This window comes from Medicago sativa, chromosome 1, assembly GCF_051527215.1.
Source record: "Medicago sativa cultivar Bolivia chromosome 1, Bolivia_mono, whole genome shotgun sequence".
Taxonomy (NCBI): Eukaryota; Viridiplantae; Streptophyta; class Magnoliopsida; order Fabales; family Fabaceae; genus Medicago; species Medicago sativa.
Genome location: NC_140749.1, coordinates 16,834,604 through 16,852,677, shown reverse-complemented (window position 1 = coordinate 16,852,677; position 18,074 = coordinate 16,834,604). Strand labels below are relative to the sequence as shown.

At 31.7% G+C, this 18,074-nt stretch overlaps 1 protein-coding gene across 1 annotated transcript; it reads left to right on the top strand.

Annotated features, from left to right (window-relative positions):
- Positions 1-7,163: 7,163 nt before the first annotated feature.
- On the top strand, positions 7,164-9,586 carry LOC146953152 (mitochondrial metalloendopeptidase OMA1-like). The gene is made up of 4 exons (XM_085708102.1): positions 7,164-7,381; positions 8,161-8,702; positions 8,807-8,940; positions 9,201-9,586. Exons 2-4 carry the CDS (start codon positions 8,163-8,165, stop codon positions 9,448-9,450), a joined length of 924 nt encoding a protein of 307 aa, XP_085564228.1. The 5' UTR covers positions 7,164-7,381; positions 8,161-8,162; the 3' UTR covers positions 9,451-9,586.
- Positions 9,587-18,074: the final 8,488 nt, after the last annotated feature.

Below are 18,074 nucleotides of genomic sequence, written 5' to 3'. Positions count from 1 at the left end.
TAATAATTTTTGGACAACTTTTATAAATTTTAATTTTTTTGGCCAAATTTAAAAATTGAAATTAGGGGTGAATTTGTAAATTTCAAAAATTTTGAGCGGTCAATTTGCAATTTTTATGGTCAAATTGAATATTTTGGAAAATTTGAGGATCAAAATGTAAAATTTGAAAAAATTATAATAATGAAAATTTTTGAAATTCTTAACTTTTAGGTGTTATTTGAAATTCTCTAAATTTAACTTGAATAAAATACTTCATAAATTTCCATCATATTGAAAATTCTTCAAATTATTATCCAAACAATGGAATTCACTTTAAAGTATTTGAATTCCCTCAAAATATTACATTCCCTCAAAACATTCCTCCATTCAAACACACTCTTAAAGTAACTGAGGACCACATTCTTTTCTAATTAAGGTTTGTTCTTTAATGATTTTCATAGTTGATTATGTATGTTCTGATGTGATTCTTAGTTGATCAGGTGCCATTTATGTAAGTTTTTGTTACAGTAAATGTATGAATATGATTTATTATTGATTTGCATCATTATAGAAACCAATTATATCTTACTTCGCTTCATTTTATTCTTTTGTTTATGTTGCTACTTTTAGTTGACAATTTTTCATTTGTTTTTGTTCACCTTGTAATAATTTTTTCATCTTTTTTATTGTTTTTTGTTCTGTTGTGACTTTTAGTTGATTGTATGATATTTGTGCAAGCTTTTTTTTTTTATTATTTTTTTTATGTCAAATTAGAGACATAAATAAATCTTGATTGATAGAAATTTTTTTTTTTTTTTTTGAGCAATGATAGAAAAAATTATTACCGATATATTTACGGAAAAATTAATAAAGTTTATTATATTAGAGACATAAAATTAATAAAGTTTTTTTTTTCTTTCATGTTACAACTAATCAAAGTTGATTGTCCTCGTGAGCTTAGCTCAGTCGGTATGGACAGTGCATAAAATATGCAAGGTCCGGGGTTCGAACCCCGGCTACCACCAAAAAAAATCAAAGTTGATTAATTTTATGGAAATTTTATGGATTATTGGGGTTCGAACCCAGGCTACCACAAAAAAAAAATCAAAGTTGATTAATTTTATGGAAATTTTATGGATTATTTGACTTTGCTGGTTTATAAGTGATTATGACTCAAATTATTTACGATTGATTTTAAGAATTATTTGACTTTGCTGGTTTATAATTTTATGGATTATTTGACTTTGCTGGTTTATAAGTGATTATGATTCAAATTATTTACGATTAATTTTAAGAATTATTTGACTTTGCTGGTTTATAATTGCTTATACAAACTATGATAGTGTGTGTTTTTTTTTTCTTCTATAAGCACACCTTTGGGTTGGACTTTCCTTTCCAAAAATACCCTTAATTTTAAATACAAATAGCCAATTATAAAATAATATATAGATTAGTAATCCATGTCACTAATCGTCACCGTTAACCCTCTTTTACCTCTGTTAACCAAAGATCAAACTCACAAAAAAACTAGCACAAAACAACAACTCATGTTACTTTTTTATCAGCCGCTTTTATGTTGTACATCTGTGTTGTTCCTCTCAATACAACCGACAAATATTGTCAAGTATTTTCATATCCCTTCCACAAAAAACAGTATTCCATATTATTTTATTGATATAAATTACTCATCCTTAGTCTTTGATCAATTGTAACAAACGTGAGTAAAAAATAATGGAAAAGATTGGACTTTAAATCCTCTAAAAAAAAGATTAGTAACAAACGTGAGCAAAAAATAATGTTAAATATTGGAATTTAAATCCTCTAAAAAAAATAGTAACAAACGTGACCAAAAAATATTGTTAAAGATTGGACTTTAAATCTTCTAAAAAAAGATTAGTAATAGACGTGAGCAAAAAATATTGTTGAAGATTGGACTTTAAATCCTCTAAAAAAAATATTAGTAACAAATGTGAGCAAAAATTAATCTTAAAGGGCAGACCATTCCCAATGTCGGAATCTATCTTCCACTACATGTTTTCTGCCATGGTCAATTATATGTAGCTTTATCGAGAGGAGTTTCTCAAAATTCAACAAAAGTTCTCATTAATGAAGGGAAAATAGAAGGAGAAGATGAAGACTTTACGAAAAATGTAGTTTTTAAAGATATTCTTTTATCGCAATCATAACAATGTTCCTTTTACATAAAATGTCATTTATACATTTATGTTATGATGTTACTAATTACTATTAGAATAAACAATAAAAGATCATTATTTTTTCTTTATTTTATATGCAGACAAACTAAAATATGTTGAGTTCATAAATAATTGTTATATAACTTGACAATATTTTGTTTATAAATCAATATATCAATAATTTCCATTAATATTTAAAAATTTAAAAAATTTAATCAAAATTATACAAACAAACATAATAAAATAATCACATGCGTTAGCGCACTAGAAAGAGCGGACAGACGGGCACGATAGTGCCCGTCTTTCCGCTAGTAAACAATAAAATTGATATGTAACATTTTAATGAGATGAGAAGTTACTAAGCCCATTAAGATTGAGGGAGACCTAACCTAACAATAAGACTATACAAGGATAACACTTGTAAGAAATTAGGAATGATAATTCATTTCACAAATTTCACAAAAGGTGACTAGAGAGAGATAGAGAGTTATCTCTCTCTAGCCACCTTTTGTGAAATTTGTAAAGTGAATGCTCAACCCTAATTTCTTACTAGAGTTATCTCACTAAAAGGTTAGGTTTCCCTCTCTCTTAATGGGCTTAGTAATTTCTCATCTCATTAAAATGTTACTACTCAATTACTTCATTAAATGACCAAAATGCCCAAAACCATAAAATCACTAAAATACCCTTCTCGTCTAAAAGGTAAGTAAAGTCTCGTAAAAACGGAGTGTTACACACCACTTATTCACCTTTAAAATGAATGTTATTCCATACTTATACTTTGATAAATAAATTGAATATACACACATATGTTGGTGCAGTAGTTGTGCAACACATGTGGACTTCGATGCAGAATGGCAATGGCAAAAGATGAAAAGGTTTAGACACTATAAAGGAAAAAGAAGCCTCGTAAAAACAATTTCACATAATTCAAGAATAAGAACAAGTCCATAACTCTCTTTTGTATGCCTAACTCATTGACTTTGTCATCTCAATTTCCCCGTTCCAACTTCCAAGCTCTATTGTGAATTCGACAAAAAATTACACCAATAAAATATTTGATGTGTGGAGCAAATTAATCAAGCAACCAAAACAACGTGGGTAATTGTTATAAACACAAGCAAAAGTAGAAAAGAACGAGAGATAGAGAGAGAGAACACATGAAATTTGTTTACCCAGTTTGGTCCAATACTAACCTAGTATGGGGGAGAGAGCAGTCATCTGTTCCACTATAATGATGAGTAACTTTACAACGAGAATCAAAGGGTTACAAGAATTAGTCTTCAAACCTAATTCTACCCAAAGTCCCGAATATCTTTCCGTTATCAAGAGACTCTATCCTAATAGCGTTTTGTCCAAGGTGAATCAAAACAATCCCAACCCTAGTGTTCGTTGCCAATAGCAAACTCTATAAACCCTAGAATGTTGTTTGTTTCTAAACACTGTTTTTCTAGCTCTCTACTCAAGGTTTTACATCAGATACAATTTGTTTCTAAACGCTGTTTTTCTAGCTCTCTACTCAAGGTTTATATCTGATACAAGGTCTATGTTTTTAGTATAAACATCCCTAAAAAAATTGGAACAAATCTCAGCCCAAAATACATTTTTTAATTTATTTGTTGCTGCTAAAATCGGGCACCGATTTTTGCCGAATGAAAAGGTTGAAAAAACCAGTCAAAATCGCGCACCGATTTGTCCAAATCGGGCCCCGGTTTTTGGCAATCCAAAACTCCAATTTTGAGTCATACTACAACACAACTTAATAACAATTTTTGCTATTCTGTTAAAATTAGATTTGTTTTTTCTTACTTCAAATCATGGGTAAGAAAAAAAACATATTTTCTATCGATGTAGACGATTTTAGTTTGTCATTGTGGAATTTAGCTTCAAGTTGCAACATAAAATAGCACAACGTCAATATAAAGTATTATTACTTAATTAAAGCCGTAACAAGAAAAAACATCTTTCCTATGTGATGAAGACGATCTAGGGTTTCATTTTTGGAATTAATCCTCTTTTTCTTGTATTCCCATTTTAATCCCATTTCTAGGGTTTCTTTCTTTCCTTAATTTCCATGGAGGAAGTCGATAAACATGTGATGTTGATGGACTTTCTTGTCCCATGGACAACAAAGCTTTCCCGAAAGTGTTTTCTTCCTTAGGCAAAATCGTGAAGGTCCTTTTGTTAATCTATGATCTGTTTTGTGTTACTTGATCTATACCCACCTAGAACCAAGGCGGGGGTTTGCAGTTACATCTAAGCATGAGATTTTGGAGGCCACTTTCTATAGATATATCTGTTTCATATGCAGTGTCAGTGTCTATGCATAACTAAATTTAAAGTAAGTACAAATGTATAATAGTCGCTGTGATCTTAGTTCAGCTGACAAGGACAATATATAATATATGTAGGGACCGGGGTTCGAACCTCGGATACCCAACTTCTTTAATGTGTGAGCTCTAAGCAGATCGATGAGAACGTTTGTTTTAAGACAATTTTAGAATCGTCGCCAGCTTATGCAGATCAAAAAAATATTACCTTCAGGATAGAATTTTAATGTTTGTTGTGATCAATAGGTAGATAGACAGACTTACTTAGGAAGTTTGATATTACCTCTTGAAAAGAGGTGCATTCTTTTTTGTTGAAAAATGTTGAAATGCTTACTATTATTTTGTTGAACGTACCCAAAGGATCTAGTACTATCATTTTGTTCTAACTACCAAGTATTTTGTTCCAACACTTATATAAAAAATATATATATATATAGAATTCGTTCTCCTTATATAATTGTCACTGGTAAGTTTAATTTGTATTGCAACCTGTTTCAATTAAATTTGATGAGCAAGTATGTAAAGAAGTTATCTTCTTTTCTACATTTTTTGCTTCTTTCCTCTTCCTTTCCGTGATATGTGTTCTTCCTTTCCGGTGTTGATCTCTCTTTTTCCTCTTCAATGTATATAATCTTTATTTTTACTTTTCCATCTTGGAAAATTCTATGGTGAAGTCATGAGAATGACTTTTTTGGTGAAGTTAACACTATAACATCAAAATTGTAGTGAGTAACACCCCCACTGTTTGTACAATGACATCAAAAGTTCACTCCTCATAGTATCATCAATTCATCAGACTAACAAGACTACACTTAATATAATTTTATCCTAACTTGTTTTAAGCGTAACACCCCACAAAGTGTAACACTTAAGACTATCACGTAATATCATCAACTCTGTTTGCATGTTAAAGATTCCAACTATAAAATAGTACTTGTAAGTCCAAGATGTTGCAAGCATTACTAGATGAATTACTATCGATCATTAATCAGTAATCAACAATTTAAAAATGAATCAAATATTATGATCAAAATTAACTTTTTTTTTTAAAAAGTCAGTTTCCTAACTGCACCGTAGAAGCTCCCATCCATCTTTTGTAAACGTTTTCCGTTTTGCTAATGTTGTTAAAACAAAAATGGTAAGAATAACAGTATAAGAAAGGCAAGCTATAAAAATGTGTAGCATGTGTCCTATTTCTTCTAATTATACATTATAACCTTCTCTACCTACGTTTTTATTAAAAAAAAAATTCATTCACAAAGTTAATCCAAGCACAAGCAATATAAAGATTAGACAAAGTCTCTAAATCAGTATCTTGCATGCCAAGCAAACACTACCACCTTATATTGGGTTGAAATACATGTAACTTTTTTAACATATTCTATTTTGCTTTGTCAAAAATGAAATCTCATGATTGGCACAAACTACTAGTGTTGAAAATTTGAAATTTAACATCAATTGAATAACTACGGTTCTTATCACAATGTAAAATCCCAGTATTATTTCCTAACATGTGAAGCATAGCTCTAAAATGTGGCCCGCAACAGTAATTGCTGCCACATTCTAATGGTTTTAGAGACCTCCACAACGAAATTGTTACTACAATTACGGCCGCAATAAAGATTGAAAACAAAAGTTTTCCGAAAATTCTCACGGATAACGATTTATGTTTAAATACACAGAAATAAGTTTAATATTTACCTCTCAAAAAAATTGTTTAAAGGCGAATATTAACCATTTTTAGTAAAAAAGACGAATGTAATAGTAACAAAAAAAGGAGAATAAAAAATACTTTATTATATATTTCAAAAATAGGAGGTTTCACGTTGGATTGACTCTATAGTAGACAACCTAAGATACATTAAACAAATCACATTTATTAACTTTTTAAGGTGAAATCACATATGTTGTGAATTCCAGCAGAGTCACACCAATACTTGATGTGTGTAACAAATCAATAGCAACAAAACCAAAAGGAATGCAATAACAATCTTGAACAAAAGTAAACAATAATACGAAGGATGAAGGAGAACATAAAAACACATAATATTTGTTTATCTAGTTCGGTCAAATAATGACTTTAGTACATAAGATATGATAGTTAATCAATCTTACTTGTATTAAAGGGATAATTCTTAGATAGTCCCAAACACAAATTCAAATCATTTAGACACATACTCCCTCCGGTCACATTTATAAGCAAAAAATGACTTTTTAGATACATTGAATAATTAATGTATCTAGTCACATTTATAGGTTAGATACATTAATTATTCAATGTACCTAAAAAGTTATTTTTTGCTTATAAATGTGACCAGAGGGAGTACAGTAATACACATTAATCAATGTTTTCAACAATCATAACAATGAATTGATTTTTTTTTTTCTCTTTTTACTTATTTCCATTTGTATGTGTTTCTAAACAACAATGAAACTCCAAATTTCTCTCTTACTTAAATTTGTAAAACAACAATGATTTGCGATATCAAATATGTGTGTGTCTAAACCAATTATATTTGTGGTTGTGACCACACAAGAATTGCTTGTATTAAAGTGAGTGAGAAAGGGGAAAAAATGTAAACAAAAAAAATAAAAAACAAGTTTAAGAAAGAAAGAAAAATGCATGTAATATATTTTCTGTTGTGTGGTGTGAGGGGAGAATGGAGACAGAGAGAAGAAGAACGCTTTTTGTGGTTTTCTGTTCCACCTGTCTCATTCCAAATTGTTGGAATGTTTTTTTTTTTTTTTTTTCCGATTCAAACAACGTTAGCTAGTTGGTTTTCTGTCCCATTTTCTCTCGCACTCTTCACTGCCCTTCTTCTCCTCTTTCTGTTCTCAATCACCACACAAATGTGAAGGAAATTTAGGGGTTTACAGGTAACAATTTCATCACTTTTCAGTTTTCATGATTGTTGGTAAATGCATATGTTTATAGTGATTTGAATTGAATTTGTTTAGAGTGGTTTTCAATGATTGATGTTATCTGAATATCTAAAATTTGAGACCGTATAAAAATACATTTATAACAATGGATGTGACTTGGAGACAAAGAAAAAACGAATTCAAAAACTAAATTGTATCTATACCATATATGTATATGGTGTCGGACACCAAAAATTGTTTTTCGATGCCCGAGGTTAATGTTCATGTTTGTTTTTCTATGTATTATAAATTAAACTGTTTTAAATGTTTTTTGCTTAAGTCCTCATCATAATACATAATAAGATCCAAGTGGATATGGAAATTAGAGGTATGAACTTCCTTGTTAGTTATTTACAAACTAATCTTTTTCATATGAATTTACAAACTAAACTTTTTTTCCTTAGCAACTGTTTTTACAAACTAAACTTATTTGATGTTGCTATGCATGTATACTTGTGATTGTGTATGAGATATTGCTTGCTAACATGTGTATGTGTGTTGGCATTGTTTTTGGGAGTTCTATCAATGATAGTATACTGTTATGTAGTTTCTTTTGAACAGGTAAAATTATATTTTAATCGTCAGAATCCATTCTTGGATGTGTTTGCAGGTTTATTTTGATGTAGGCTGACATACTTTATATGTTTAATTATATGAAATAATTAATTACTCACTTTTACATATGAAATGAGATTTACCATTAACAATATGGCTTTTGGTTACTCTTCATACAGCAATGGGAAAGGTCAAATATTTTACTCTCGCTGCTGCTTCGTTTGCTTCAGCTGTAATATCTCGACGCATTGTATTCCGCTTACAAAACATTGAAACTATTCCTTACATCAATCGAACACGTTACATTGATCCAACAATAAATTCCAAGGACAGGATTGCTGTTCAGAGAAATTTTGAAGAGTGTAAACAACAGTTTCAAGGGAAGATATTGGCTTCAACACATTCATATGTTGTTAGGGTTACAAGGATTGCCGAAAATATTATTGGTGCAATGCATACAGAGATCAATAAAATGAGGTCTATTTCTGATGATATTTCTCAATATGGCTTTGTGCGTCGTGTTTGGTTGCGTATGACCCGAAAGCTACCGCCTTCTTTGTCTCATTTGGATGGATTGAATTGGGAGATTTTGATCGTGACTGGTGTTGATGTTACTGATTTTTCTGCTACAGTTTGCCCGGGAGGGAAGATTATTACATCCACTGCTTTCATTGAGCTTCATTCAAGTGATGTAGAGTTAGCAACTATGCTTGCACATGAAGTAATTATTAATCTTTCTTTATATAACTCCTTGTTGCAGTTGCATTGTGAATCTTGACTCTTTTTTTTTGTTGAAAAAATAATATTGGTTTCCTCGTTACTTAGATTGCGCATATTATGGCTCGGCATGGTTGTGAAATTTGTACAAAGGTCGAGTTGATTTATCTGATAAACCGTGCACTTAATCTATTTGTCCCCATTGATTTTTACGAAACAGTGAAGAATTGGATTAATCATCGGTAAGATTAATTCATTATCTCTCTTTTCTAATCCATTGATTTACTTTTTAGTTCTTTATTTGTTCATTAATGTCATGTGTACATACGTTTGTTAATTTGTACTACTTGTTCTTTCTTTTAGCCTCATGATTTGACATAGCTTCTTTGGTTTATTTTGAATTGCACCTTACTAGGAGTATGGAAGTAGAATAGTGTTTCATCTGCTCTAAACCAATAGTCCTTTTTGCTTGTTCTCAACCCAATTTATTCACAATTTGTAGGTGTGAATTTGAAGCGGATTACATTGGGCTTCTACTAATGGCAGCAGCTGGCTATGATCCCCGGCAAGCTCCTAAATTCTACGAGAAGTTGGCAATGGGAGACGAGCCTGTAAAATTTCCGATGCTTGCAAGGTTTTTAGTTAGCCATCCATCAGGTAGAGAAAGAGCCAAAGCAGTAGCTCGACCTGAGATAATGCAGGAAGCCCTGATGTTGTATAAAGATGCAAGAGGCAGGCTTGGGGTTGAATGATTTCGTTCTTCAGGAAAACACATTCGTCAACTATACAAACTACAAAGTGCATGCAGTTGAAATTTTTAGGATTAACTTCCTTGTTTGTTTCAGTCTCTGAGGAACTTGGCCTATGAAAAAAACCATTGCACTTCTATGTTTGTTTCTTTATTGCATTGTACCAATCAGTGGCGGAGCCAGACAAAAATGTTTGGGGTGGCCATCATCCCGCCATCAAAATAAACTAAAATATAATACATAAATCATATTGCATATAACACATTTAAGTCGTAATAAACCAAAAACCGATCATTTAAAATTTAAACTACATAATATATAAAGTCGATCATTACCAAAGTTATCAAAACCGGACCGGACATTAAACCGGTGTAGGTATGGGTTCAAGGTTTTGAGGTTCAACCGGGGTTGGACCGGGGTTCAACCAGATTTAATTAAAAAGCATATTTTTATTATTTTAGTATAATTTCCTAATAAAAATGTATTTTTTACTATAATGTTAACATCTAATATTTATTTTTAAAGAACCTAAAGTATTTTCTTTTAAGCACAAAAAATTATAAAAACTATTTTTTTCGTAAACATTATAAAAACTTTTTTTGAGGAAAAAACATTATAAAAACTTAACAAGTTTTTTGAAGCATGCGGCATCCCAAATATTAATTCACATAAGCCTAAATGCCCAATCTATCAAATAACCCTAAATTATCAATCTATATCATTCATGAGAAGCAATCAGCCGCCTACCTCTTCATGTATCACTCTCAAAGACTCAGTCTCATAAGGGTTCACTAATCTTCTTCTTCCTTCCTCCATTCATTCCTCAAACACAATCACATCATGTTACTTCTTCAAATCCTTTCTCGTTCTCTTTCCCAAGTTCCTCTTTTTCTTTGTATCTTGTTGAAATCAAAAGATTAATTTGTTGATTTGCTTGATCTGTTTAATGTTTAAGAAAGGTCTATGATTCTTCACGTTGTTGTTCCTTTCAGATCTGGAATTCCAGTATATAATTTTTTTTATTTATTTTTAGGATGGGGTGGCGATGGCTCCCCCTTGCCACCCCCCAGTTCCGCCACTGGTACCAATGCATTGTGTGATTGGTTCTTTGTAACAAAAAATTAATTTTAGTTAAAAATGAGTTGAATGTGAAGTGATTTATAATTGAATACATTCACTTAAAAATTAATTGTACAATAAATTTGCATATACAGAATCATACTTTTAAGAGTCAAAATCTATAAATCATAGTTAAGTTAGAGTTAATCATAAATACAAAATCAATTCCAATCAATATCATCCAAACATGTCAACATTAATTTTATGTATCTGGTTGACTCTCTTCCCATGAAGTTAAACACAAATTAGATTACAAGAAGGCTAAACTAATGACATTTATTAACACAACTAATTAAATGTTGTTAAAACTAGTATGTAAACCCGGGCCAAACATGGGTTAGAATTTCGTAAAATTTAATATATTGGGTGAAGATCTGGTATCATGATCATTTGTGTGGTCATTGTGTGTTCAATAAGTGGATCCACACCAACGTTGGCTTTCCCGTAAGGTCCAACGACAATAACTTAGCCCGGTTTAACTTTGTGGGAGAAACAAAATTAGTTCCTGGTGCTAGATCACTGATGCAGAAAGTTTCATACTTGAGAAAAATATGTTAATGTGTCAAGTGTGATTTAAAGTTCCACCACATTAGATGCAATAGTAGAGGTTTAAGATCCCCCCAAACTCACAACATATTTATGATGAACTGTTTTTGTAGTTTTTGGATGTCATTTGTTTAATTTTGGCTTAATCACAGTTTTGGTCATCCTATTTCACTGACTAACATAATTTGTCCCTCCATTTCAAAATCATCTAGTTTTGGTCTTTCTTTCATATTTTTAAACTTAAAATGGTGATATGTCATATTTAAATTGAAACTTATATAGACTTTTCAGGTAATTACACATGTGTATAAATCATTTTACATCATCAGATTATGTCAGATGATTTAAAATATGACCACCACTGTTTTTTAGTCTAAAAATAGGAGAAAGAGACCACAACTGGGCGATTTTAAAATGAACGGACCATTTTCGCGAGTGATTTAAAATAGGGGACTAAAAATGCAATTAAGTCATTAATTTTTTCAATTTTAAAATTTAGTTTTTTGGATGTTATTCTTTTTCATTTAACCTATATTATTTCAAATTTATTTTCTTTTGGTTGATGGTGGCAAATGATAATGCAAAATTGAAGATGTGTTATGTTGGGTTGATAACTACACGTTTATTACATATTTAAAATTATGTGTCGCTCTTTTAATTGAATCTAATTTTTTTCGTAAAATAATTATCTAGAAATCTCAAACTCCTTCAAAAAATTCGTAGATTTATTGACACCTTACATGAAGCCTCTAGCTTAGCTAATTAGTTTTTGATGATGTTTATTTTTAGATTGTATGCTTTTGCTGTTTGGTTATATTCATTAGTTGTGTAAAAGCACCCTAGAGGATCAGGCATTCATAAACATAGTAATTCATCCCTTCTTTTTTCAATATTGCATTTCATGTGTCCTAGGGGAGTACAATATATAGAGAAATTGCATCTGCTCACTGGTTCTTGATGAATCGATTCAAATAAGGCTTGAATCGATTCATGTGTCTGTCAAAATTGGCATGATGCTCTCGGGTTCTATATGAATTGTATCATTCTCACAGTGAATCGATTCAAGTATGAATTGTTTCATTTTCTGTTTGAATCGATTCATCAAACTCTCTGACCTTGTCTGAATCGATTCAATTCTTTTATGAATCGTATCAATCTTCTTCTGGGCACCTTGAGTCGACTCAATTATCACTTGACACGTTTCATTCATCATCATAATTCTCTCTTGTCTTATATGGTTTGAATCGATTCAGTATAGTAAGTGAATCGATTCACTCTGTTCATTTTGTGCGAAAATTTTGCCTTTCCCCTTGCTCCTATATATTGTACTCCCCTCACAACTCCAAAATCATTGAATCATTTGCAACTATTCTCTCTAGGTCTCAAAAACTCATTGTTCATATATTCTTGAAGATTAAACACTTTTTCTTAGAATCACTTTGTTATTTGAGTGAATAGATTCTCTAGGGTGCTAGTAGGGATTGTAAGTTGGTTCTCTCAAGAAGATTGATTGGGCTTAATCAAGGCTTCAAAGGAAGTGAATAATCTCATTCCACTTCCAAAGGACTTGGGGGTCTTTCTAACTGTTCTTGAAGTCGAAGTGGGTTCGTTTGCCGGACGTAGCATTGAAGACTCGAGTGAAGAGTTCGAAGGAGTGCACGAGTAATTCAAGGATCCGAAGATTCAAGAAGCACCAAATTCAAAGGTTACTTGAAGTTTGGGGGAGGAGTTTACATAGGAGTTGAAGAATTAGGGCTTTAATTTGAAGGAACTCTTGTAAACATTGTCATCAACATTTGTTACACAGTGGATGACCTTGGTGAAGGAGTACTTCATCAAGTAGAGTAGACGTAGCCTTAAGCGAGGACGAAATAGGGTGAACTACTATAAACACCGGTGTTCTCTCTCTTTCCCTAACCTTTTTACTTTTCAATATTGCTTGTGATTAATTGAATAATTGATAGGTTAATTGCTAGTATTGATCTAAGTAGTTTTTCATTGAAAATTGACCTAATTCATTGAGTTCGGTTTCATACAATTTGCTTAGATCAATTGATTGCAAAGTCCATTCAATTCTTCAATTGCACTTGCATTGTGTTTTTGAATTGATAGCATAATATTTTGTTCATAGGTTTGGTTTGAAATTGTGTATTGTTTTGTACCTTGTTCAAGGATTATTAACAATTGATTGTGTAAAAAGATTTTTATCGTGAATCTCTCAATTCTAGGATAAAATCTTATTCCACATATATTTGCTTCTTGTTGATTCATTGATTGTGATTGTTCAAGCAAATTTCCAATAGTCAATTTCATTGAAATCCATTTTTATCAAATCTCCAGGGAAAGATCTTAGGATTTTGTTATATATTACGTGAAAAGGAGAATGATAAATTGTCATGACCATAACTTGGCTATCAAAGAATTTAAGCTCAAGGTGTATTCTTTAGGGCTTTGCCATAATTCAAAGGATGTTGATATTTGGTTGAAATTGGCTTGTGAATGTGGTGTTGAGGACTTGAGGTAATAGGGTATGCCCAATGATTAGTCAAGACCAATACTATTATCACGTGTTGCCAAGGTGTGTCTGTAACGCCCTCCTTTACTTAATTATTTTTATTAAGTTAGAATTTATTTATGTGATTTAATTATTTATATGAGGTGTTAGTATTTTATTATGTGACATTATTCTATTATTTAGAATATGAGAATTATTGGTGTAAGTGGAATTGGGGGTTAGAATAGAAAGAAGAATAGGTTGTTGGGCCCAAATAGATTTAGAAAGAATATAAAAGGATATAAATAGAGGAAGCTAGGTTGAGAGAATAGTTTACAAGGTACATGAAACGTTTTTGGAGAAAAAGGGAGAAAAGTCAGAAAAGAGGAGAACAAGAGGGAGGCCATCGATTTTCATCTATAACCAGGTAAGAGTGGGACTAACTTTCAATATTATTAAGGGTATGATTCTGAGAATTGAATTTAACATGATTATGTTGAGTTTTGGTGAGAATTGGGATTAGGGTTAGATGAGTTATTATAAATGATGAATTATGATGAATTATGTTGTTGAATTGCATGATTATATGTTGTTTTGCTTCCCATGTTGTCTACTGAACCTATAAACATGTTTGTGAAACCATTTGGGTGATTAAGGGATCAAAGATGGGATTTTTGGGTGAAACCATGTTGAAATCGCAACAATTTTTCTGAAATCTGAAGCAGGACGCGAAAGCGTCCAAAAAGCGTCCTCACCTTGTAGCTGCCCAGAAATTTTTGTAGAGGACGCGAAAGCGTCCCAAAAGCGTCGAGAAAGCGTCCACATCCTGAGTTACGACATTTAGGACGCGAAAGCGTGCTCCGCTCGCGAAAGCGTCCTACCCCTTTTTGTTGAGGACGCTAAAGCGTCCCAAAAGCGTCCTGTTAGCGTCCCTAGTCCTGTACTGCCATTTTCTGAATTTTGTTTCGTGCATTAGGAGTCTATTCTAATCATTTTAATAGGTTCCCTTGATTTATTAAGCCATGTTTATGAAGTGAATATTATTATTAAAGGTTGTACTATATGATATATATATATATATATATATATATATATATATATATGTAAACACTTTTGTATAATAAAAGTTGTTGTTCCATTGTTGATAATTATTGTGTCGTCGAGTCGTCCAAGTTGGGGAGTGAGTCATAGTAAATTATGCACATTGTCGTTGTCGTAGATGTTGTTGTAGTTGTTATGATGATTATAAGATGATAAATGATTATTGATGATGATGTTTTGATGATGACGTTTTGATGATGATAATTGATTATGAGTAATATTAAGATGTTTTATGACAATTATGTTGATGTAATTCATTCCTTAAATGATGTTAATGCATTCTAGCACTATTATATGTTGTATCTTGCTGCTGTTTACTGCTGTTAACTATTAATGTCTTGAAGTTGCATGAGTCGGTCTAAGTTGTCATGATTTAAGAAGTTGTCCATTTTAATGGAGTTGTATAAGATGTTCACGTTGTTGTCCAAGTTGTATTTAGAGTTGTGTTGTTGCATAGTCAGCGATGGGGGCTTAATGCCTGACAGGTCCAAATATGACCTTAGCGATGGGGGTTTAATGCCCGACAGGTCCAATTATGACCTTAGCGAAGGGGGCTTAATCCCTGGTGGTACCACATGCATGATGAAGTTGTCTAAGTTGTTGTTGAAGTTGTCTAAGTTGTTGTTGAAGTTGTTGTTGCATTGTAGAGTCGTCATAACTTATATTTAATGATGATTTAATGATGATATTCGATGATGGTTGTTTATGTTTTGATGATGATGTTTGATTATGTTTTGATGATGATGTTGTTTATGATTGATGATGATAATAATATGATATTAAATGATTATTAATGTTGATGTTTATGATGTCTTAAGTTGTTAAATATATGATGATACTTGATTATGATTTAAAGATGATTTTTGCTTATGAATTAGAGATGATAATTGTTTACGAACTAATGATGATATATGATGATAATAATTAATTATGATTTGTTAAGATGCTAAGTGATAAATGTTTGATATGTTAATAATGTTTATGTTGTTAAATGCATTTGATGAATTATATGTTTAATTTATTGACTGTGAAATCTCACCCATTCTGCTGGAAATGTTGCCCTTCGTATGGGTAACTGCAGGTACTGATGGCTTGTAGGTTGGTTGGCTCAAGTGTCTAGGTGCTCTGATACGTAACGGGATGGGGATTGCTTTTACTTCTATTCCTTACGTGTCTTTTATGAACTTTTATGAATAAGTAGTGAACCTAAATTTATGAGATTTTTTAATAAGGCCTGTGTGCCAAGACTTTTATCATGTTGAACTATTTTCCGCTGCGTAGTTTCAACTTTTATGATGTTGAACTTAAAGGATAATTATTATTATCTATTTTATGATTTTTAAGAAGTACGTAACATTCCGTTTATGATTTAAATACTCTGATTTTATATGAAATTTTTATGTTAGGAAAACGGGGTGTTACAGTGTCATTGAAGCCAAATCTCTTACAAAGTTGGTGTTGGATGGGTTTATCAAGATTGATCAAATATTCATGAATTATTCAATCAAGTTTTTCTTATTGAGGGTATTATCACTAAAGCGTGTACTTTTGAGAGATGAACATGCAGTTAACCACCTCATTTCTTTTTGACCTTTGATTGAATATATAACTTATGAACTTTTGTGTGGTGTTAAGTTCTGATGGTGGCCCAAGGGATATGAAGTCTTTGAACATTAGTGGTCTACAAAATCTCAAGAGTGTTGATGTTTCTGGAATAAAGTATCTTTCTATTGATACCTCCAGTCTTGAGAATTTAAGTTACAATCCTAATAATTACGGTACACCATCTAAGATTGATTTTGATAGGTGTAGAAATTTAAAAGAGTTATACTTATGGTATGTGGCGATTACTTTTTTCATCAAATTTAATTGAAACATGTGTACATATTAAACTTACCAGTGACAAATTAAACTTACAGGTGTACAAATTAATTTGTACACCTGTTTCAATTAAATTTGATGAGCAAGTATGTAAAGTTATCTTCTTTCATACACTTTTTGCTTCTTTACTCTTCCTTTCCGTGATATGTGTTCTTCCTTTCGGTGTTGATCTCTCTTTTTCCTCTTCAATGTATATAATCTTTATTTTTACTTTTCCATCTTTTGTTAACGTTTTCCGTTTTGCAAATGTTGTTAATTTGTGTGGATTGATTACTTTTGCTTTGATGCCTCTGGGTGCACCGGAGACCGAATGGTTTAAGCAAGGTAATGAAAATCAGAACGGATCGGTTGGTTGAACCAGGAACCAGATCTGCATCCAGTTCAATAGTGACGGAAAACCACTCTGCTAAAAAACCAAACAGAGAACCGTTAAACCCCTACTCGATAGGTATTTATGCTTTCATGAAACAAATAAAATTTAGTTTTCCCTTTCATCTTTTCAAAACTTGATTGGTAATTTGCTCAATCTTTATTTATGTAAATGATTGTACGCCACAATTGCATAAATCTAAAAATTTCAAGAGCAGAGAACAAAATCTTCCTATAGAACCCTAAAAAAAGTCTTCCTATAGAACTCCACTGCCTTATTTAATAATATATAGGTTGGGCTTCTACTAATGGCAGCAGCTGGCTATGATCCCCGGCAAGCCCCTAAATACTATGAGAAGATAGCAATGTTAAACGTGCCTGTAAAATTTCCTTTGCTTGCAAGGTTTTTAGTTAGCCATCCATCAGGTAAAGAAAGAGCGAAAGAAGTGGCTCTACCTGAGATAATGCAGGAAGCTCTTATTTTGTATAAAGATGCAAGAGGCAGGCTTGGGGTTGAATGATTTTTAGTTAGCTATACAAACTACAAAGTGCATGCAGTTGAAATTTTTAGGAAAGGTTTTTATTTTCAAATTTATTTTAATTTCATCTATATTTGCAATTAACTTCTATGTTTGTTTTAGTCTCTGAGGAACTTGGCCTATGAAAAAAACCATTGCACTTCTATGTTTGTTTCTTTATTATAGGTAGTTATGTTAGTATTACTAGGTGATGAGTGTTTTTAGGCCTCATATTTGTTATTGGTAGTGCTCTGGTGTGTTATTAGGTGATGAGTGTTTTTCTTTCAATTGTTTGGAGCGTTTTTTATATACAAATTTGATTTGAAGATAAGTTTTGACTATATAATTTGAATAATTGAACCAATTAAATATGTGATTAGTTATGTGGAGAAAATAATTAGGAGCATTATTCATCTCATCTAAAATCTTTGTACGGTGATGCTAATCCAACTTTCTAGCACATGATTATATGAGATCTTTGCAACCATCTTTGTACGGGGATGCTAATCCAACTTTCTAGCACATGATTATATGAGATCTTTGCAACCATTCATAGAAGGTAGGTAGAGATTTTTTACTTTTTTTTTATGAGGGAAACA